General features: G+C 35.7%; 1 protein-coding gene across 8 annotated transcripts in view; it reads right to left on the reverse strand.

Moving 5' to 3' along the window:
• Window positions 1-24,482, reverse strand: part of EXOC6 (exocyst complex component 6) — a 297,299-nt gene that overhangs the window by 46,826 nt on the left and 225,991 nt on the right. For 4 of the 8 annotated variants that reach the window (XM_058436204.1, XM_032136663.2, XM_058436206.1 and 1 more), the window contains 2 exons: window positions 19,127-19,268; window positions 2,499-2,572 (listed from right to left, as the gene is read on the reverse strand). In XM_058436204.1, the coding sequence (XP_058292187.1) occupies window positions 2,499-2,572; window positions 19,127-19,268 (216 nt within the window). Of the gene's footprint in view, window positions 1-1,545; window positions 1,610-2,498; window positions 2,573-19,126; window positions 19,269-24,482 lie in introns of those variants that run through there. The other 4 variants (XR_009212754.1, XR_009212755.1, XM_058436205.1 and 1 more) reach the window with 3 other exon arrangements.

The following is a 24,482-nucleotide window of genomic DNA, read 5'->3' on the forward strand; positions in this document are numbered from 1 at the left end:
GGAATTTTGTTATTTTTGTGACATGTAATAACATAATAATTATGACTGATAACATATATCAAGACATCAGAATTTCAGGAATCCAATATAATTTTGGAATACATGAATAAGATATTTGTATAAATATAATTCAAAGCAAGTTAAATACCATTTCTTATTTGACAGTGTTCCTCATATGATTTTCTTATATCAAATAAGCCCTAATATGTCTCTCTTGAGCTTCCAGGGGCCCTTTCCGGAATATCCAAAAGTTTGAGTTCAAAAAGAATTTTAGAATCTGAAATTTGGGGAAGTATGTCAAATATCACAGGTTTAAAACACTTGATTAAAATAGGATCACAGGTGGTTGGACGCTGTGGCTTATACCTGTAATCCTAGCACTCTGGGAGGCCAAGGCAGGCAGATCACTTGAGGCTGGGAGTTCGAGACCAGCCTGGCGAACATGGGAAAGCCCCGTCTCTACTAAAAATACAAAAAAAAAATTAGCTGGGCGTGGTGGTGCGCGTCTGTAGTCCCAGCTACTCAGGAGGCTAAAGCAGGTGAATTGCTTGAACCCTGGAGGCAGAGCTGCAGTGAGCTGAGACCATGCCACTGCACTCCAGCCTGGGCAACAGAGTGAGACTCTGTCTCATAAATAAATAAACGAATAAATATAGGATCACAGGTGACTGTAAAATAATAGTCATTTACTTAGCCAGTGATTTAAAGATTTCAAAAAACAAATTTTTTTTTATTCTTTGATAAAGAGAAGACAGTTTTTTAAATAGTCAAATGACCTAATAAAGACCACCTTCTTCACTTTCTACTATCTTTCCCAACTCAGCAAGGTTAATCATCTACAGATCTAGGTCACCTATAACAGTGTTCCTTGTTTGACGTAATATCTGAGCACTGATTGCAAACAAAAGTACATATATTTTATATATACTATACTTTACAGACATAATTTGGAGATAAGAATGGCTTTTTCAGTCTCCTTCTAAATCTGACTTGAAGATATACCAATTATTTCCACATGACTCGTTGTCTTTTTTTTTTGAGATGGAGTCTCGCTCTGTTGCCCAGGCTGGAGTGCAGTGGCACGATCTCGGCTCACTGCAAACTCCACCTGCCATGGTCTAGGGATTCTCCTGCCTCAGCCTCCCCAGTAGCTGGGACTACAGGCACATGCCACCATGCTCGGCTAATTTTTTGTATTTTTAGTAGAGACGGGGTTTCACCGTGTTAGCCAAGATGATCTCGATCTCCTGACCTTCTGATCCACCCGCCTCAGCCTCCCAAAGTGCTGGGATAACAGCCCAGCCGGCGACTCATTGTCTTATAAGGATTCCTAACCAGTTTATGTTTTGCTTCTCTAAAGCATGTTTAAGCTCCATCAGGATAAAACTATTTCTTATATTACTTTTATATTTATTTCAACCACATCTTTCCTCTGCAAATAATGAATATATAATAGACAATAAGTATTTAGGAAACACTGGGTTGGAATTATCTATATTCTCAAACATTTACTGAAGTCAGAGTTTCTTAACTGCTCAAACTGGTCCTGCTCCAAACATCACTGTGGTAGAGTCTGTTCATACCAATGATGAAGCCTCATCTCTATCCCCTAAAGGGAATGGGAACCATTAATAGATTGATACCACAGTGGCTTTGTTTTAATTCAATCTCCATATGGTTCTTCTTGCAAAGGCCACAGTCACTCCTACTGTCTATTCTAGCACTCCTGAGCCCTCTAACTTGGATCCTCCTTTCCTACTACGGCCCCCTTGTGACTCCCCAGCTTTATTAAGCTACTTAATAATAGGAATTAAAAACAACAAAAAGAGGAAGAGAAAAGAGGAGGAAAAGAATAAAAAAAAGAGGTGGAAAAAGGGAAGAAAATAAATAAAATGACAATAGAGATGTCAGAGTAGCAAAATGAATAGAGTTTTTAAATGACCATATTTGTTACTACACTTAGAGTATTGTGGCCAGAAAAGAATTGTGTAAATGTCTCATTACATTTTTAAAACTTATTTTATCCTTCTTTCTGGGACCAACAGAAAATTTATAAAATAGCATTCTTTACCATTGAAAAAATTTTATGCAAGGGGTTACTTTCTAGGTTGTAATAATTTACATTTAACTTGGGTCCTGACGTTAATGTTAATACCACCAATTTTCATATATGACCATGAGATTATTAAGAAATATTTGAACATCAAGCGTCATTATACCAAGCTACAAAGTTATGATTTAGTAATGTGCTTAGCAGGTAATGACTACTAAATAAATTGAATATTCACTGATGAGAATGCTCTGTGAAGTTGAGGTACTGAATGCATTACAGGTTCAAAGAGACCTGCCAAATACATAGTTATCAAGGAAGCATTTTCCTTAAGATAGGTTGTTTCAAGGCAAACAGGCATTCCTGTAGCATTAATTAAAAAAAAAAAAGTAAGGGGAGGGGCAAGAGTTAGAGGGCAACAAATGGGAAGTACATTATTACATCTTACTTGTCTGAGGTCAATGAATGCTAGCTGCAGGGTATCTCCCTGGAATCCTGGCACAGGCTCAGAGCTGGCAAACACTATTAAAAGAAAGAAAAAAAAAAGAATAAAAACGAGATCGCAAAATATACAAGAGTTTAACTGATAAATTAATTTCTACTCATTATAAATGCATTAGAATATTTACACATAATCATTTCAAATGAAGATTATTTATAACCTTCAATTTCCACTACTGAGAAAGTTCTCCACATCCATTACCTCAAGTGTTTTAATAATTTTAAATTTCGAATCGCCATTTAATCACTGTAATCCTAATCACAATAAATTTAGGAGGGTTTTCTTACTAAAATTTAACAGTAACGTACTTCAATCAAGTAAAGCTTTCTGACTCTTTTTAGCCTTAGGTGAACGATTGTAGAAGCATTTAAAAATGATACCAATTCCATGGCTGTCAACATATTTTGAAACATTTGCTTTGCTACAGAATAGGTGCTATTAAAAAATCCCACCTCTAGCTAATAGCAATAAAAGACAGACACCAAGGTAAGAAGTCAACTTTACATGCAGACAATAGTAAAATGTTCTAAGTAGAAAAATCAGGATGATGCAGGAATGTCTGTTCATGCCTTTTAATTATTTTTATTTATTTTTATTTTTATTTTTTTTGAGATGGAGTCTCATTCTGTCGTCCAGGCTGGAGTGTAGTGGCGCCATCTCAGCTCACTGCAACCTCTGCCTCCCAGGTTCAAGTGATTCTCCTATCTCAGCCCCCTGAGTAGCTGGGACTACAGGTGCATGCCGCCACGGCCGGCTAATTTTTTTTGGATTTTAGTAGAGATGGGGTTTCACCATGTTGCCCAGGCTGGTCTCAAACTCCTGAGCTCAGGCAATCCACCTGCCTCGGCCTCCCAAAGTGCTAGGATTACAGGTGTGAGCCACCGCGCTCAGCCAGTGATTTTTTTAGAAAGGATTCATGCCTCAACTAAAAAAAAATCTCAACGAGAATTTTTAAAATTTCCACAGATTCCTTCAATAATTTTTTGTGGTTTAAAATTTTTAATACTACTAACATAGCTTATTTAATTAAACTAAAGGCAATTCCAATATTAGTTATTTTAAAAACTTAAAACACTTGGCTCATAAAAAAGACCCTGTCATTTTACATGGAAGCTTCTCTGATAAGAATGCCGGTAATCATTTTCCCACCCCATTAATTTCTAATTTTCTTTTCTTCTTCTTTTTTTTTTTTTTTTTTAAGAGACAGGGTCTCGATCTGTCATCCAGGCTGCAGTGGCATGATTATAACTCACTGCAACCTCGAACTCCTGGGCTGAAGCAATCAGCCTCCCAAGTAGCTGGGACTACTACAGGCATGCATCTCCACATTTGGCTAATGTTTTTTTGTTTTTTGGGTTTTTTTTTTTTTTTTTTTGATAGAGATAGGGTATTGCTATGTGGCACAGGCTGGACTTGAACTCCTGGCCTAAAGCAACACCCCTGTGTCTTGGCCTCCCAAAGTGCTGGATATTCTGATTTTTTTAGAGAACATTATAGATGTTCCATTTGTGAATTTATCTGAGCTAGAATTTTGGAAGCTATTTAAAATTTCAGCCTATATAGTTCTTGGAATAACAAAAGCAATTCTTAAATTTAGTGTATTCTGTGTGAAATATAGTTTAGAAAGGCTCAAAATCAACAATTAAAAACAATAAATAAATGAAAATTTGCACAGCTTAATTTATCTGGCATCTCTGGGGAATGTTGCTGTTGTATAATTTTTGCTTTAAGCATCAGAATTTTTCTTTAATCTTAAGCATATTTTACAAAATTCTAAAATGTATCATAATTCTCTGGGTCACCATTAAGAATACATTTTGTTCTATAAAGTAAAATTCCCAGGGGCTATAATGGAAGTAAGAGCTGTTTTTTTGTTCTATTAAAAAGCTGTGCTATTTGAGTTCTTGTGTCTAGCTTTTCTAATTTTTCTGCCTTCTCCCTAGTAGTTTTAACATGAATTCTTACTCCCTACTCTCTCCCTCATCTCTCTTACTAATTTTATCTTTACTCTTCTTGAGCAGGTAAGCCAGCTAATCAATTACTAGAATTATGTCTAAAGTAAGAGCAAATACAACCTAAGTAAGGGCCTCTCCTACTAGTAAGGTTAATAGTTTTTATACACATTCCTTTGAGCGTATGTACGTTTTGAGAATGAGTAACCTTTTGGTTACTCAGAGATGCACCACTTCTCCCCCTTTGTTCTTGGTTCTCTGCTAGTTTATGGTCATTAGATAAGTGATTAAATTCACCATTCTCAGACCCCTTTTTTCTAGAAAACCAAAATTTAGTGACCAAATCTAGCCACACTTTTCAGTATTTAGTACAATTTATTCATATCACTGTCTTGTTATACAATAAGTGGTATACTTTCATACAGTGGTATCGCCATTACCCCCTACTATGCCCTAGGTAGCTGAGTTGCCTTTCTCTAGTATCATTACATCTTAACTGAAAAACGATAAGCAAAATTATACCTTTTATATTACATTGTAAAATATATTATTTTATGTTAGCCTTTTATATTATAATCATAAAAGGTGTTAAAAGTAAAGGTGTTTTCTAACTTTAAAAAAATACTTTTTTTGGCTGGGCATGGTAGCTCATGCCTATAAATCCTAGCATTTTGGGAGGCCAAGGCTGGAGGACTGCTTGAAGCCAGGAGTTTACGACCAGCCTGGGCAACGTGGCAAGACCCCATCTCTACAAAAAAAAATTAAAATTAGCCAGGCATGGTGGCATGCACCTGTAGTAGTTCCACCTACTAGGGAGACTGGGGCAGGAGGATTGCTTAAGCCCAGGAGGTTGAGGCTGCAGTGAGCCATGATCGTACCACTGGGCTCCAGCCTGGGTGACAAAGCAAGGTCTTGTCTTAAAAAAAATACTTAAGACTATCCAGCATTTTATTGGCCTTTTTTTTTTTTGGTCACAAAAAAAAAACTGTTACAGACAGGCTACTGTCTATAACAGTTTACCATAAATCCCTAGTGGTTCTCAACCAAGGCTATAAATGTTACCATAGCTTCTACCATCACCATGGATAGATACACATATACTCATAAATAAAGACTTTCTATGATGCAGGGAGACTCATCTTATCAGGCACAAAAATAAGCTCAATTTCAATTAGACATATAGTTATTTTCTACTTAATGCTCAGAATTTTTCTACATTAAAAATAATTTTTCTTCTCCCTAGGTTCCTGTTTAAGATACTATCGTTTAAGCCCCAATGGCTTGGCAGTAAACCAAAGAGCTCAATGTCAAAATTAATGAAACTATAAATTTATATAGCACTTCATAGTTTACTAAGCACTTTCTCATACACCATCTGCTCTGAGCATCACAATAACTTACTTGAGTACATAGGGCATGCAGATGATGGATCAGAAAATCTTGCAACTGAAAGAGACACAACCTCTTTGAAACACGTCCAACAGTCCCCTAAGGACTCAGTTTAAAAGTTGCCAAGTCCCTTTTTTTTTTTTTTTTTGAGACAGAGTCTTGCTTTGTCACCCAGGCTGGAGTACAGTAGCGCAATCTTGGCTCACTACAACCTCCTTCTCCCAAGTTCAAGCGTTTCTCATGCCTCAGCCTCCCAAGTAGCTGGGATTACAGATGTATGCCACCACGCCCGGCTAATTTTTGTATTTTTAGTAGAGAGAGGGTTTCACTATGTTGGCCAGGCTGGTCTCAAACTTCTGACCTCCAGTGATCTGCCTCGGTCTCCCAAAGTGCTATGATTACAGGCGTGAGCCACCACACCCAGCTGAGTCCTTCATTTTATAGGGCAGAAAAATTAAAAGTGACTTGCCTGGGATTATATAACTAATTCAGGTTTCCTGGCATTTACTCCATTAATCCAGAATCTGACTAAGTATTCAGTCTCTCATCTTTTATCACATCTCTCATAAGAATCTAACCAATATGGAAGTGAAATTCACTAGATTATAACACTCAGGACTTTTTCTCAAATTTTTTTAGGGGTAGAAGGCAATTTAGTGATCTGATAATCATCTGGCACAGAGGACATTCGTAATTATATGCTACTGATTCACAGCTTTGTATTTTTCCCTTTATTTCTTTAAAACTCAAATGCAGTCAATCCTGTTGTTTCTACTTCCCAAAATATCTCTTGAGTCTGAATTTGTTTCTACCTTAGTACAAACTATCATCATTTCTTGCTTGGATTACTAAAACACACCCTATCTGATCTCCCTGCTTCTGGTGCAACCTCTCCATCCACTTCTTCCAGTAGGATTTACATAGATGTGACTTGTGCCACTTCGCAGTTTAACATCCTTCAGTAGTTCCCCATCATCTTAAAATAAAAAAAGGCTAAGGTCCTTCGCAATCTAGCCTTTGTCTATCTGCCAGCCTCATCTCATCATTTCCCTAGGGGCACCTTAGTTTCTATACCACACCAAACTACCTGTACTTCCATGCATATACCACTCTCTTTCCATGATGCTTTGATCCCTCTGCCTATAGCATCCTTCCTCTTCTTATTTTCCATCTGGGTAAACTCTTATTTATCCTTCAATCATCATCTTCCTTGGGAAGACTTCCATTATCCCTGCAGGTTGGGTTATGTCCTTTCTCTGTGTTCTCACTGCAACTTCCTGTGCACAGCCTAACTTCAGCACTCACTTTGCTGCCTTGTAATTGTTTATCTGTCTGGGTCTTCCCACTAAACCATTAACTCCCTGAGAGCAGGGACAGTACTTTCACTTCTACATTCTTATCACCTAGCACAATGCCTGACTCATAATGAGTATTCAATGAAAGTTTCTTAAATGAAAGAAGAAAAACAGAACCATAAATGAATAAATTCTAAGGAATGTCATCCAGTATTGGATATTGATATATTATCTAGCTTGTTGATTAGATTTAGAATGATGCTGTCCAAGAGAATGTTCTGCAATAATGAAATGTAATATCCATGCTAAACTTAATTTTCGGTTTTATTTTAGTTAATTTTTTTTGAGACAGGGTCTCACTCTGTTGCCCAGACTGGAGTGCCTTGGTGCCATCACAGCTCACTGCAGCCTCCCTCAACCTCCTGGGCTCAAGCAATCCTCCCCTCTCAGCCTCCTGAGTAGCTGGGACTACAGGTGCCATCATGTCTGGTGGATTTTTTTTATTTTCTGTAGAGACGGGGACTATGTTGCCTAGGCCAGTCTCAAACTCCTGGCCTCAAGCAGTCCTCCTGCCCTGGCCTCTCAAAGTGCTGAGATTACAGGTGTGAGGCACTGCATCCAGCTTAATTTAAATTTCCTAGCCATATGTATTTATTTAACAGTGCAAATCAAGAAAATAACTGTATACACTTAGTGTATTTATATAAAAGTAATTAAGGGTGGGTGAGAATACTCCTAATAGTTTCTTCAATTAAAACTAAATCATGAGCTCTTCCACTAAACAAGAAGCTCCTGGGAAGTAGTTACATACACCATGCCTGACACCTAGGAAACAGTCAATAAATGTGTGTTGAATGAATAAATAGTAATACAAATCATTTCTACTATTATTGTCTATGGTGCCAATAATTCATGGGGTCAATTTTAATCTTTTAAATTTTTAAAGAATTTGATGACTAATTTTTAAAATCTCTTGAAGTACTATTGTCAAATTACTTTTTGGCTCATCCAGATTCTCATTTTGTATATAATTTGTCATATTTTGGGGATTCCTAATTCTCCTCCCTTGGACTATGTTTAAAATTTTAAAAACAATAATGCCCACTTCCCCCCTATTATGGTGTCTTTGTTTTTGTCATTTAGCCATGCCTTTAAGGGTATTTTTAAAAAACACACATTGATCCTGGTTTCCCAATAAGATATGTAAAAATCATTTCCAGACTATAAAGCGTTGTTTTTTAAGAGATTCCAAATCTTTGTTTTTTTCTCTTAATGCCTCCAATTTGACTATTTCCTTTTTAATAAACAAAATAACTTCAGGATATTCATTTCCTCTTATTTTCTGCAACAATAATAAATAATTTCAAGTTTTCTTTTCTTTTTTTTTGAGATGGAGTCCCCCTCTGTTGCCCAGGCTGGAGTGCAATGGCACAATTTTGGCTCACTGCAAACCTCTACCTCCCAGGTTCAAGTGAGATTCTCCTGCCTCAGCCTCCTGAGTAGCTTTGATTACAGGCATGCGCCACCAGGCCCTGCTAATTTTGTATTTTTAGTAGAGAAGGGGTTTCACCATGCTGCCCAGGCTAGTCTCAAACTCCTGACCTCAGGTGATCCGCCCATCTTGGCCTCCCAAAGTGCTGAATTACAGGCGTGAGCCACCACACCCGGCCTGATCCAAGTTTTCAAATATTCTTAGATTAGAGAAGGAGGTATCTGACCTTATTGGGAAGGTATATTATAACAATAGAGTAAAACTCTGCTATATCAGCCTAACTTGGAAGAAGACTAGTTTGAATCAATTTAGATGAAACTGGGAACAAAAAATAATGTATGCGGGGTAAGCTGTGATTATAACAAAACTATCTTCCAAATTGGCAATCTATGAAGTTGGGTTTTTGTGGTTTTTTTTTTTTTTTTGAGACGGAGTCTCGCTCTGCTGCCCAGCCTGGAGTGCAGTGGTGTGATCTCGGCTCACTGCAACCTCCATGTCCTGGGTTCAAGCAATTCTGCTGCCTCGGCCTCCAGAATAGCTGGGATTATAGGCATGTGCCACCACACCCAGCTATTATTTTTGTATTTTTAATAGAGACGGGGTTTCGTCATGTTGGCCAGGCTGGTCTCGAACTCCTGACCTCAGGTGATCCACCCACCTCGGCCTCCCAAAGTGCTGGGATTACAGGTGTGAGCCGTTGCGCCCAGCTGGCAATCTATGAAGTTTTAAGAGAACAAAGAATACCTGTAGGCAAAACATGAGTTATTTGTATATATAACAAAAAAATTTTTTTAAGTAGGAAAACAGGCCCTTCCCCTCAGGATCTATGCAAAATGTAAAGGGTTTGGTACGAGGGGGGAAGGAAAATTGCCAAGATGTCAGGCCATAAGTATTTATCTTAACTGGAAAATATGAAACCTACTCTGAAATTAAACTCAGAGGGAATTAAACTCAGAAGTCCTTTAAAAATCTTGTTCTAGGCAGACAGTTATCTTTATCGTAAGGCAGAGAATGTCGATTGTTTACAATGTAAATATAGAAAACATCCACACAGGGTAGGTAGAATTGTCAGGGGGGTAAAGGGGGCGGGGGAGAAAAAGGGCCCATGGAGTCATAAGAGGGAACACACCAGAACCTTGACAAAAGATTGAAAGAAAGGGGAGGAGGCTAGGCTAAAGTTTTAATATCTTGCTTGCAAATGACCACACAGGTGCATATAAAATGGAATAATTCTGTAACTAAATAAATGGCTGAATATGAATGCCAATATTCATTCTATTTGAAGATACTTCTTGTAATTCCATTTCTATCTAGATCTGAAGATTAAAGTAGCTAGTAAGAACTCAAGTTTTGTTTAACAAATTTTGTTATTAGGCAAATAAAGTATCCCATGTGAACCAGCTGTGTCGTTAGAAGGAATGACTAAGAGCACCATCTAGTGGTTTTTCTGGTGGTGAAGAACTTATGCCTGGGAATCAGGAAAGTTAGGATTCTTGGCTTTTAGATGTATTTTCTGTTATATGTGGTTCAACAACAGTGGGATGCAAACCTCGAGGACCAACTGTTACTCTACCTTCATCACCTCATTTTTATATAAAGTAGTATCTAGTTTTCTCCATTTCTTGGAATTAAACCTGGGCAAAGTATCCTCCATCAGATAGCTTAGGTATCAAATTCAGGTATCCAAACCAGGAACAAATTCAGGTATCCAAACAGTGTACCAGCATCCAGCTTACTTTTTAAAAAGGCACTGAAATATTATTCTCTTACCATCCAGATGATTTTGCCTTAATACTTTTATTATGGGGCACAGGCCTTTTTCAAGGCTAGAATTAGAGGTCATAGTTGCTAAAACTCTATAAACAGCATTCTTTTTTTTTTCTTTTTTGGCTAAGCTTTCTTGTTTTGTTTTGTTTTTGAGACAGGGTCTCACTCTGTCACTCAGGCTGGAGTACAGTGGCATGATCATGGCTCACTGCAGCCTTGACCTTCCAGGCTCAAGCAATTCTCTCACCTCAGCCTCCTGAGTGGCTGGGACTACACATGTGCACCACCACATTTGGCTAATTTTTAAATTTTTTTGCAGAGATGAAATCTCCCTATTTTGCCCAGGCTGTTCTAGAACCCCTGGGCTCAAGCGATTCTCCAGTCTTGGCCTCCCAAAGTGTTGGGATTACAGGCATGAGCCGTTGTGCCCAGCAGGTTAAGTTTTTATCCAAAAATTAAGAAAGACCAAGGCTTTCACATTAAGAAACTTATCTACTCTCCAATAACTCACCACTGAAATAGATGCCAGCACTCTTTAATCTGGAGCTATTCTAATGCCTTTTCTAATACCTACAGATTTCAGATGTTAAACCTTTAGGAGCTGATAACCTAACTTAGATATTTGGGTAGAATGAATTTAAAAATGTATTCTAGACCTACTCTGGATACTTCAAATATAGAATAGGTCTTTCTGATTGCCTGATGCTTTGGAAATAGTCTGCATTTTGTTAGTAATACGAAGAATTTCTGTGACACCTTTGTAAGAACTTGTTTAGAGGACATATTAATCTTTTCTTCTATATGGTTATATCTATAAGGTATCTATATTGGTACCCAATATATAATAAGTATTTAATAAACATAAAACAAAGTACATACACTGATTCAGAACATCATTCTCATACCTTGGAAAATGCTCCTCCAAATAAGAAGACATTTATCTTGAACTTACACAAAATTCATACTAAGATCAAAGGTTCAATGTAGCTTTCAGATGGAGCTATTTTTGCAATTTCCAAGTATGTATTCCTGGTTATCTTCCTGACTGTCTCCAAATATGCGGTTATACTACTATTATGGTTATGGTCAAATTAACCAAAAGTTAACCTCTACATTCATACATAGATCCTACCTAGTATTCTCATACCATATACTTTTACAAAGTTTAACAATTTATAGTCATATTTATTAATGAAATTATTTAATGACTGTTTCCCCACTGGACTTAAACTCCAAGAGGGTAAAGACTTTTTCTGTTTTGCTTACCACTGTATTCCCTCAATGTCATGCACATAATAGATATGAAGACATAATTAACATATGACTTCAAAGCCCCACACTCTTCAATGTCTTAACATTTAACTGCCTTTGAATCTTAGAACCAGGACGTTGTCTTGAAAAATTTATCAATTCCAAATTCCATGTGTTATGAGAAAAATTTAAGCCTCTTGATGGTTGAAGGGTTTGTCCAAGTTAACTTGCTCAAGTTAGAGGCAGAGCCAGGACTGGAAGCAAGGTCTCAACCTCCTGACATGTACTCAGACCATCTTAAGACTGATCTGAAAGCAATTTAAAAAAGAAAAGTTCTATATAAGTTCATATAATCCTACATTCCTGAACTTAGACATTGTATCCACTTGGACCAAGTATAGGTTAAAAAAGTAGAAAAACAGGAAAAGATCCAAAGAAAATGTACAAAAAGGCATGTGAAAATACCCTACAAGGAAACATTTTAAAAAATAACTACTTAGCTCAGAAAGATAAAGTTAAAAGGTCATTCTTCAGTCATCGAATATGTGAAGAATTTTTATGAAAGAAATAATGATTAGTTTTGTTTAGATCAAGCAGTTAAATGGTCTTAAGTTGAAATACAGCAGTATCAGCTGGGTCTTAACTTTCTGACAACAAAGGTAGAACTCTAGAAGAGACCAGTGTTGGTTACGGAGAGTTCCTGATTTGTTACTTTGTTAATTTATTCAATAAATAAACAGCTGTAGACCTTTTATTATGAGCATAGCACTCTGTAAGATACCTGCAATTTCAAATCTTCTATGTTGAATTTAATTAAACTATCCATCCTGGATGGTTAAATCATATCAAATTGTACCTTTACTCATTCACTCTTTTTATGTATTCCCTCCTCCAAAATGCCTGGAATCCATACTCTCCATTCCCACTGGTGAAGGTTAAGCTTTTTTTATATTTCACATGAAAAAGTTCAATAGTCTTTTAATAGGTCTTCCTGCTTTCAGTGTCTCCCTCATTCCAGTACAAATTTCCAAATGACACTAGAGTTAACATTCTATGACACAGATTTAATCGTGTCATGATCCTAATTAAAAAGCTCCATTTTGTAGTCCATCCACATATGATTGTTTGAAGATTCCCTAAACATTGTCTCATCACAGTGCTTTTGCCTATCTCATTCCCTCTGTTCAGAATACCCTTCCCTGCTTTTGGTGAAATCTTATCCATCCCTTAAGACCCAGCTCAAATTTTACTTCTGTCATAGTCAATCTTCTCAATCCCATGGCATACAGAATTAATTGCCCCCTCTCTACACATAATACATATTCTATAGATAATTAATTATGCTCTATTACAGTTATGTATCTGTCTCCTACCCAGCCAGACTATGAAATCTTTGAAGTTTGATTTATCTTTGATTTCTCAGTATATAACAAACATATAATACGTTCTCTTTAAACATTTGCACAAATGAATCTTCCTATAAAGAAGTTGACTTAACATGGGAAAAACTTCTGTTTCATAATTACAGACTGAAATTTTAGCTCAAGCTAATTTAACTCACAGGTATGTGTGTCACCCGTCACAAGGAATACCAAAAAAAAAGAGCATCAACACATTGTTTCAGAAAACAAATGAGCACATAGATGGGTCAATGCTAATTCTTCTGCATCATCAGAAAAATAAAACAAGCAAAAACAAAAAGTACATGGCTGAATGATGGTATAGAATAATTTGTCAGTAACTGAATTATTTCCACCTTTCCACCTCTCCCACTACATCTAGATGTGCTATTTGTTTCTACCTGCAGATTGACATTTTGAGGCCGAGGAAATACATGTATGATGTTTTTCAGAGTAACAAGAATGGGAAAATAAACATTTGGATTCTGATTAAACCAAATAAAAGGAAAATCTAGCACAGAATAAAGATCATTGTTGGTGGTTACATTTCAATCTTGGAAATGAAAGTCACTTCTTATTGCTTAAATTTTACGATTTAAGCACCTTTTCTGAGTTGCCCAGCATTTCTTTGGTGGCTCATGATTTCCAATCCGAGTTCCTGATCCCTGCTACTGGACTTCTTGGACTATGGCTCTCTTGCTAGCACATCACAGACTAGCAGGATTTTATGTTAATCCTGAGAACCAATCACAGGCTATTAAGTAAAGATTTCTGAGAGTCTTCAAGAGAAAGTGATCACTATGAGTCAATACGGATTTATGACGAATCCGAGTCATGTCATTTTCTTCTTTGAAAGGGTAATTAGACTGGTAGATAAGGAAAATTCAATTGCCGTTATTAACTCTTTATGCTAGCAAGGCTTCTGACAGAAGCTGCTCATAACATGGAGCAAGATGCCAAACTGTGAGTTAGATTCAATCAGGGGATTAGCAACTGGCTGAGAAATCTTAAGGTACCCATAAGGTTCTGAATAATTGACCTAAATAGATACAAAGGAGAGGTCCATGTAATACAGCGGTTCTCAAACTTTATCATGCAACAGAATCAACTGGAGGGTCTATTCAAGCAAATTGCTGGGCCCCATCCCCAGAGTTCCCAATTCAGCAGGTGGGGCCCAAGAATTTGCATTTCTAACAAGCTCCCACATGATGCTATTGCTGCTCATTTGGGGACCACATTTTGATGATGTACTGTATCTCAGGATACTGATGTTCTGTATCTAAGGATACGAACAACAGGTTTTGTTCAATATTTTGCTAATGACTTTGTTAAATATGTAGAAAGAATGACTACAAATCCACAGATATTAACTTTTTATATAAAAAGATCTCAATAGGCTAGTTATGGAACACATCTCAAAATTTATTAGGGATAACCTTAAAATCCTAAAATAAAAACCAACCATACATATATAGGATAAGAAAAACAGAGCTTAGCAATCACTAAAAAAGGGGGGGCGGAATACACAGAAATAACAGAATACTGTAGCTTCAATGATTTGGAAGTATATTCCAGCTACTGAAAAAGGTTTAACAGTTTTGGCTTTATTAATCAATTATAGAATATGAAACAATGTATTTGATAGCAAAGCTACATAATTATACTTGTTCTGTACACCTGAGTATCTCTATATTTAATCTGGGGTATCAGATATGAAAGAGAAGATAGTTAAACCAGTTTGTTCAGAGAAGATTTTTGGATCTAAAACTATATCACATAAGAAGAATAAGAATAAGGAATTATTGATGTCTGGCCTTCAGAAGATTTAGAGAGATGTAAGAGCTGTTTTCATGTAACTGGCTTGTAGATAAAGATTTGTTTTTTCCTGTGTTACCCTAAGCCAAACTTCAGATAATTGTCAGGCTGCTTTCTATACACAGGTGCCCAACTGAGGAGAAAAATGGGAAGGAGAGAGCTAAATCCAGCTAATGTTTTATTTGATAAGCTATGTGCCTTGGTAGGGGCCAAGTCCAGATGGGAAAATAGTAAACTTTCTCTAATTCAGATAAAGGGGGCAGCTCTAGAGGGCTTTTTCCTTTTACTGAGAACACCTTTTCTAATTTGCACAAAAACACAATATAGACTGGTGGTGACTTTAACCCTAAGGTAGAACTAGGTCTGTTAAGAGAAATTTAGAAAGTGGTTTCAGCTCAGTGTGACAGATTGATAAAGTGATGCATTGTATGGAAATGTATTTTCTGAAGAGTATTTAATCTCCCAGATTGGATGTTCAAGGAATGGCTGGAGAATTACTTGGCAGGTTTATTATAGAAAGGATTTCAAGATGGAGGAGTGTGTGAGTGTGCCTATGTTATTAACAGGTGTGTGAAGAAACTCAATGATCTTTTAGCTTCTAGGATTCCCCATCTGAACTACCTGCCTTTCCTCTTCTTCATATTCCAGTTGATTCCCATGGTATCCAGACACTTTTCTCTTCACAGACTTACCAGGCACTCTACCCTTTCCACTACCTAGCTAGATTTTTCTTCTTGCCTCCCTTTCTTCTCCTTTCCCTGCCCCAATATGCAGAAAGCATACACACTAGATTAAAATTGAGAATAAGCTTTGTGTATTTAAAGAACTACTTTCCTCCAGATTTAAACAAATAAAAATACTTAACATGAAAACGTATTTTTAAAATTCTTTTAACATATTTATTAGAGAAAGCTAAGTTTCATTTTTTAAACAATTTATATATCAATCACTGAAAGTCAGAAGTTGAGGGGTGGATGGTTCTTTTGCACCAGAAAGACTTCTTTATCCATGCTATACTACTTAAGTAAAAAGATGTCTTTTGGAAAAGAGAACACCAGAGATAGTGAAATAAACACAAAGTTTTTAATCAATTTTTTTTTGTCCCATGAGTAGTAAATGCATGTTACTGTATTCAGAAGTAATGATTAAGGTAATACAGAAATATTAAGAAGTAGAACCAACCATACACAAAATCTTAAAGGAATCTGAGTTGTCTTCCGTGGTTTGTCTTTGGAGTCCTGGTCTCTCCCTTTTCATAACTACAGTGCCAGGACCTTAGCCCCTATCAGGCTAGGATTTACCCCTCTTGCAAATGGCCCCAGGCTTTCTTGAGTTATAGCTCATACTCAGGACCTTTCTTGGTCTTTTCCAAGAGACTAGCTCTTAAAGAAAACATCAGAGTTTTAAAAGGAGCCTCTAGTAACTCTGCCCAGAGAGTATCTGAAAGTGGAAACTATCCTGTGGCAGGATAGCGAGGCAAAGACTCCAGGGCATTTGGGCCTTTCTCTAAATGTCAATAGGCTAGAGAGGTAAAAGAATAGGGAGAAGATTTAGACAACTGAACTTGTCTAATCAAACAGTAATTTCCATCTTTGAGCAATAAATTTAGTTTAGAAGACACATCAAATGCCAACAAAGGTAGTTCAATCGTCTAGTTATTTTGAAGCCATACTAAAGATGTAGTATAGCAATCCCCTCTTACCCATGGGGGATATGTTCCAAGACCCCCAATGGATGCCTGAAACTGCAGATAGTAATGAACCTTATATTAATTACGTTTTTTCACATACATACATATATACCTACGATAAAGCTTAACTTAAAAATTAGGCACAGAGCTATGCACGGTGGTTCATGCCTGTAATCTCAGCACTTTGGGAGGCCGAGGCAGGTGGATCACCTGAGGTTAGGAGTTTGAGACCAGCCTGGCCAACATGTTGAAACCCTGTCTCTACTAAAAATACAAAAAATTAGCCGGGCCTGGTGGTGGGCGCCTATAGTCTCAGCTACTCAGGAGGCTGAGGCGGGAGAATTGCTGGAGCCCAGGAGGCAGAGGTGCAGTGAGTCAAGACTGTGCCACTGCACTCCAGCCTGGGAGACACAGCGAGACTCTGTCTCAAAAAAAAAAAAAAATTAGGCACAATAAGAGGTTAACAACAAAAATAATAAAATAGAGGGCATATGACAATATACTGTAATGAAAGTTATGTGAATGTGGTATCTTTCTCTCTCACACACAAAATGTCTTAATGCACTATACAGCAGGTAACAAAAACTGCAGAAAGCAAAATTGTGGATAAGAGGGACTACTGTAACACAAAAATGTCTTGAGCAATGCTTATATAAGATATTTATACAGACAATGTCATACTGGAATGATCTCATAAGACAACTTTTAAAGAAACTTAAGAAGCCAGTTTCAAAGTATTTGTGGAATGGGAATAAAAATTACTTTCAGGTTAAAAACTTATAAAAATGGCCAGGCACAGTAGCTCATGCCTCCAATTCCAGCATTTTGGGATGCCAAGGCAGGAGGATGACTTGAGGCCAGGAGTTTGAGACCAGTCTGGGCAACACAGCAACACCTCATCTGTAATTTAAAAAAAAAAAAAAAAAACTTAAAAAAAAAAAGTGTTTCTTTGGGATATTGTTGTAAATACAAAATAGGCCAGGGGTGGTAGCTCATGCCTATAATCCCAGCACTTTGGGAGGCTGAGGTGGGCAGATCACTTGAGGCCAGGAGTTTGAGACCAGCCTGGTCAACGTGGCAAAAGCCCGTCTCTACTAAAAATACAAAAATGAGCTGGGCGTGTTGGCATGCACCTGTAGTCCCAGCTACTTGGGAGGCTGAGGCACAAGAATCACTTGAATCCAGAAGGCAGAGGTTGCAGTGGGCTGAGACTGTGCCACTGCACTCCAGCCTGGGTGACAGAGTGAGACTCTGTCTCAAAAAACTAAAACATAAATATATAAATAAATATTTGTCAAACGATAGCTTTACTTTGAGAAAGAAATATAATAAAGGTTTTCTAATTAGAGAAAATTAAAAATGCTTCCTGGGAAAAGAAAATTAATCTTTCTCTTCCCTAGGAAAAAAACCATTTTTCTTTTGTTTTCTAAATAAACATTCCTTTTTTTTTTAAATAAATGGGTAGGTTTTTAGAAACTTTGTATAGTGCGTGTGTGTGTGTGTGTGTGTGTGTGTGGTGTGCAACAATTGATCTTGTCCAAAGAGCCTAATTATTTATTATTTGTTATTAATTATTAATGTTTTCCTAGCACAATGCCTTATACAAAGTGGGCACACAACTATTTGATACCTGTTGAAAAAAATCAGTCATTTCTGCTTCAGTTGCAAACTGCTGACATTTAATTTTTTAATGTCTTTCACAAAGAATACATTATTGCAAATTTTTCCTTAGACAAATATTTTATAATCCTTCTTGTGCCCTGCTGATTTTCAATTTATCAACTGTGGTGCCTGATAGAATTGTCAACCAGGGATTTTCATTGTTTAACCAGTGTACCACTAATTTGAAAGCACTGCTTGAAAATTGCTCACATACACTCCTATCTTGTACTTAAAGAATTATAATTTGAGGGTTGATAAAACCCATATCCAAAAGCACATGTAAGAAGGCTAATGACCAAATAGCATGTCCAGTTTTGAAGCTGATTGACTAAAGTCAACATTAGATTATGGAATCTCTAGCCTTGTTACCTAAAAAAAATAAAGTGAAAAACAATGGCAATACTAAAGCCTTGTGAAATCTAAGGAAAGGAGAAACAAAAATTCAGAAATTTCATTTGGAATGCAAGGTCCTAAGCTTATTCTTCTAGCAAGTATCTAAAAAGTTACTTACAGGACAAGTAAGAATGACAGAATCATTTCATTCATTTATGACAAACATTAGGAGAGTCCTAGAAAAAGGCAAGAATGACCAGACAAGGAATAATGGGGAAAACGAATCATGTTTTTAAACATCCAATCTGGAATGCCACTCAGTGCTTCTCTCTAGAGGCCCTAAATGTGAAGCTGAGATACTTTTATCTTCCTGTTTCAGGAAGTTAGCCCTACTCCTAAGGCTGCTAAAAGTTTAGCTGAACCAGGCCTTCTCCCTCCTTTCTGAACTATCCTGCTAAATACATTTTTTCATATAATTTAAGCATAGATTCCTAGTAATACATAAGAATAAACCAATACAGTACTTACATTCACACTGTATGACATCTAAGTTAAACTGCTGAACAGCTCCCATGCTTATTTGTTTTAACTCACTGTCCAGTAGCATCTGCATTAAGGATGTTGACAGATGCTGGCAGGCTGACATGCAAGCTGTCTGAGCAACTTTCCCCTGTTTAAAACAATCAAACCAAAAATCAAACAAATAAACAAACACAGAAATACATCATAAAGAATCAGAAAAATCATACACCTGGCATTCTTTTTGTTGCTTATGCTCGGTACAATAGTGGTTACTTTCCTTCCTGTTTCCGTATTCTGAGTGGTTATGCCTTTGTATCATAGAAATTAACATTAATATTCTTAGTTTACTTGGCTTTCTCAGGATATAAATATCAATAAAGCTCTAACTGCACAAAGGAAAATCAAAATACCAGTTAAAAACTATTATTTCAGATCTCTCAAAATACTGAAAGCACTTTAGAAATGCATATTAAAATGACACTTATGACATAAAATAAGTCATACTGACAGAACATTTTATCCATATAATGCTCCTTCATCTCTCCTTTACCTAATTAACCAAGTCAGAATAAAGGAAGTTAACAGTATAATTTACTATTATTGCTATTTAAATTACAGCTAAAATTCAAAATACCCTTTGAATCGTAAGTCCTTACTTCTAATCAGAACATTAGTCTATAGCATAGCTTCAATCACTGGCAGAAAAAAAAAGGTTTGTCTACCAATATGACTTCAAGATTATCTACAGATGTGCATTTAGCTTTAGAAATTAAGTTTTTAAATCATCTGGTAGGTTGGAAGTATGTGGTTGAATACTTGCGGTTTTCTTTCAGTATAATATACATCATTAAAAAATATTTCCCACTATAATAATCTTCTAAAACTCTACATGAACTTTCACCGATATCCTAAATTGTTTTCTTAAAAATGTCCTTTTTAAATGTTTAGCCTCTGCATTACACAGCTGACTCACAAAACTACATCACTTTTAGTGTAAATTAATTTTTTTTTTTTTTTTTTTTTTTGAGACAGAGTCTCACTCTGTGGCCAGGGCTGGCGCAATCTCGGCTCACTGCAAGCTCCGCCTCCTGGGTTCACACCATTCTCCTGCCTTAGCCTCCCAAGTAGCTAGGACTACAGGTGCCCACCACCACGCCTGGCTAATTTTTTGTGTTTTTAGTAGAGACGGGGTTTCACCATGTTAGCCAGGATAGTCTCGATCTGACCTTGTGATCCGCCTGCCTTGGCCTCCCAAAGATAAATTATTTTTTTAAACAGGTTTTGCATTTCAACTAGAAGTTTAAAATATTATAAAAACTCTTTTAGGTAAAGTTCTCCTGTGTAATACTGCTCCTAGGATGGCTACCTTCAACTGACAATTATGTGATTTGGTGATGGAATGACTACTATGATAGGATTCAAAGATCTATGAATATCATTAGAAATAATTGCTTTTGGAAGACATGCCATGTTTTGCCTCATTTGCATTAACAAATATTTACCCAGTCATATTTGATAATTATATTTTTCCTACTTATCTCAAAGGCCAGAAAGCTACAAAATCATGACCAAAATCTCCCAAACAGAAATGTTACAATATATTAGTACAAAAACATATTACATAGGGTTGATTTGTGAGAAAGGTAATAAAGAACATAAGTACATGTTCAAGATGCTTATTACAACATTTGTTAAATCACACATTAAAAGTCAAACTAGAAACAAACAACTTTTTGAATGAGTTTTTTGCATTTAGACACTATGCACAGTGAAAAACTGCATATGTGAAACAGAATGTCAATTTCTCAATCAAAAACTTAACAGATAAAAGCCGATGCAAACAATATATTTGACAGATACTGATGAACTGCCAAAAAGGAATGTAACAAACAATGCAAAACCCAGCATGATTCAAGATCCCCCAAACTCAAGAGGAATTAGTCTGGGAGACATGCAGCTCCATTCCCCAAGCAGAATAATATCAATATGAATGAGAAGTGGGGAAGCAGAGAAAGGAGAAATCAATGGCATGTCATTTAATTACAATGTAATAGGCTTCAGAATACTTAATGGAAATGTCATTTTGACCTAATGGAACAACTAGTGCATTTTAGTTTAATGTGCTTCTCCAACAAATCAGCTCCATGTCCTATGCATGCTGCTACTATCATGTACTAACTGCAAAAGCTGATTAATAAATTGCCAGAAAATTACTATTAATTTCATAAGCAAACACACTGTACAATATAAGTGGTATTGTTTTATGTAAACCTTTAAAATTTAACATGGGTTCAGATGCTACAAATGATTACATAGCAATAGCACTGGAGCTGAAAACGATGGTAAGACACAGGCTATTCTAGAAACCTGGTGGAAATAAGTAATGAAAACCCACATGCACACAGACATACACACACACAAATTTAGCTCTTTATTTAAATATCATGTGTAATACTAAAATCCTAACACCGAATTTCTTTTGATTAGGCATACTAAATACAGGCTTATTGTTCTCAAAGATAGAAGATTAAAATATTTATAAAATATTTTATAAATCTTCAGATGAAATAAATAGCTCAAAATTTAAGTTCACAATATCAAAGGTTCAGATTCTTTAAAATTTTTTAAAGTTATATTCCATAAGATTATACAATTTTTTTAATGTCTACTTTATAACTATACAATGTATACAACTATTCTTAAACTTCATCCACTACATATTTTTAGATAGAAATGTTAACACTCCAAAAATTTACACACCCAAAAATATATTTGAAAATTTATTTTTAATGTCTATAGCCATTGGCACACTCTGGTACAATCTTCTGAACACTATTATTATTATTATTGATGCCTTTAATAATATTTTCTAGAATAAAAATAGTCTGAGTACTTTTACAATGATCTTTTAAAAACTAGCCCTTTTCATTAGAGATGCTCTTTTAACATTATAACAAAAAAAGCCAAAATAATTAAGTGAAGTGACTGAGAAAATACGGCACATTTAATAAATTTCAAGCACCTCAAAATTTCTCCTGCCCTCATCTGAAAAATTAATTGCAACTATTACCAACATTTTCCCTCTCTTTACAAAGTTCAATAAGTAAGTAAAAACACCTGCTAAGCTTTTAAAGGTAATTACTTTTTTACTCTGCTCTAACATTTGGCTGAAAACAACTTGCAAAGAGAGAAAACCCTTAGACAAACTTCTTATATTTCAAAGGAACTTGTAAAAGAGAATCTGCTGACATATTAGATCCTTTTTGCATTACCGAAAAGCTTTTCTTCTAAGAACAATTGTGGTAAAGAGACATTTGGCTCCTAGGAAATTCCCAAAGGGTCAACCATATGCATCCTTCCACGGCACCTTCACAGTGCTGCTTTCTAGATTCATGTCTCAAAAACAGCTTTCATCATTTACTTGTGTGTCAGTCAATATGATTTATGGACTGCATTCAACAAAGTCAAAGCATATAGAATGAGAAATATGACTACAATCTGCTAATTTGTTTTGTATTGAGCCACTTAAGAGTCAAAGACCTGATGTCAGACTGAGACCAGTAACACAATTAACCTGCCGGTGACAGATTCATCCATCCTCCCTGCCAGGCTGTGCCAATCAAAGACAGCATGAGGCGACATTTGGTGAAATCAGTAAGAAAACTCATTCTCTAAGTAACCTATGTGAGACCTTGATTGACACTTTTTGAATTTAGTTTGTGGAACACAGCCACTCTTTACCCAATAGTCCCTCACTGCAAGCTGTGAAATAAGGCTTTTAATGCCAATCACAGGAACAATAAATCACAAACCACCAACCCTCAGTTTAAAAGGAATTAAGAAAACACATCTGTTTGTATGTCAAGACAAATTTCCAAAATAATTTACTATCATAGATTCTGCTAAAGATACTCTGTTTTCTGTGAAATATCATAAAATAACAAGGTAAAAACACAACACAGTTTATTAGATTATGGCTCAAAACTGGTTTGTTTTCAAAGTAATGTTTTCATAGATCTACTCTAATACATTTTTAAGAGAAATGTAGAACACTTAAAAACTAATTTGGCCCATTTAAATTTTCATTTGAAGATTTCATTTGTGTCTCACCATTTTCTTATTTCAAAGGTCTATTAAAAAAGGGTTTCATTTCAACTGTAATTATTTGAAAGCACTTTCCAATGCCGCTTTCATTCTCTCAAGTACATTTAATGTTAAAATGTGCTCTTGAAATCACATTCGTTCCGTATTGGTCTACTCACCCTTAATGATTCCAGGAGAGTCCATTTTTCTTTATTTATATTCCCACAAAAGGCTAACTTTGTACAATAAACTACTTTTTTACTTAAGTAAAAAGAAATACACAGATTCAAATATATTGTACAACATATTATTCTTTACATTGATAAAAGACTTTGTTTAAAAAGTCTAACTCTTGTCAAAGAAAAAAGGAAAACCGAAATAAAATCATGGTCAATTTGGATATTAAACCTAACACTGATAAGTGACTTCATTAATTCTGATTCTGTATGGCTTTTTAAAGTTATCTAAATTAATGCAGTAAAATATTATCATTTTATACAAACTCACTATCATCGTTTGCTACATACATTTCAGTTATGAGACTATGAAACAGTCTTTTTCAGAGGCAAAAGAAGGGAAGTATTTTAATGAATTAAATTTTTATTTAATTCATTAATGAATGAATTAATGAATAAATTCATAAATTAATGAATTTAATTTCATTTCAGTATGTGTATTTTAAAAGGCTATAAATTGTAGCTCTCCTAAAGAGTATGTGTATTTTAAAATGTTATAAATTGTAGCTCTTTTACATTTTAAATTTAAATTTTAAAATACACATACTGAAAGAATGAGGTATTTCATCAGATGGAAACACTAAAATTAAAAATTAAAAATAGTTAATTGAAATATTAAAAAAGAGGTATAGTTGAAAAACAGGTATTTCAATTCAAGAAATCTGTTACTCTTCCATTTTATAAAAGAACCACTAATCTAGAGTTTTACTATATGAAACATCTTGTTCAAATGTAAATACTGTTATGAAATCAGGAAAAAGATACCTATAACATAGAATATGAAACTTTCCCCAGGATTATTTCACAAATGCACAAGGATTTCTCTACCTAGTAAGATCAGTTTTAATTCATTTTCTGGCTGAACACTATACATAACACTGAAATGTCTGATTCTCAATAATACAGAATAGATATGATATAAAGGTTTACATATCAGGATGAATTCCCTTAGTGAGTTTAAATAACATTAATACTACCTTGAAGACAATATATATATATTTTTTTGAGACAGAATCTCGCTCTTTCACCCAGGCTGGAGTGCA

This window comes from Hylobates moloch, unplaced genomic scaffold (assembly GCF_009828535.3).
Source record: "Hylobates moloch isolate HMO894 unplaced genomic scaffold, HMol_V3 SCAFFOLD_3, whole genome shotgun sequence".
Classification (NCBI taxonomy): Eukaryota; Metazoa; Chordata; class Mammalia; order Primates; family Hylobatidae; genus Hylobates; species Hylobates moloch.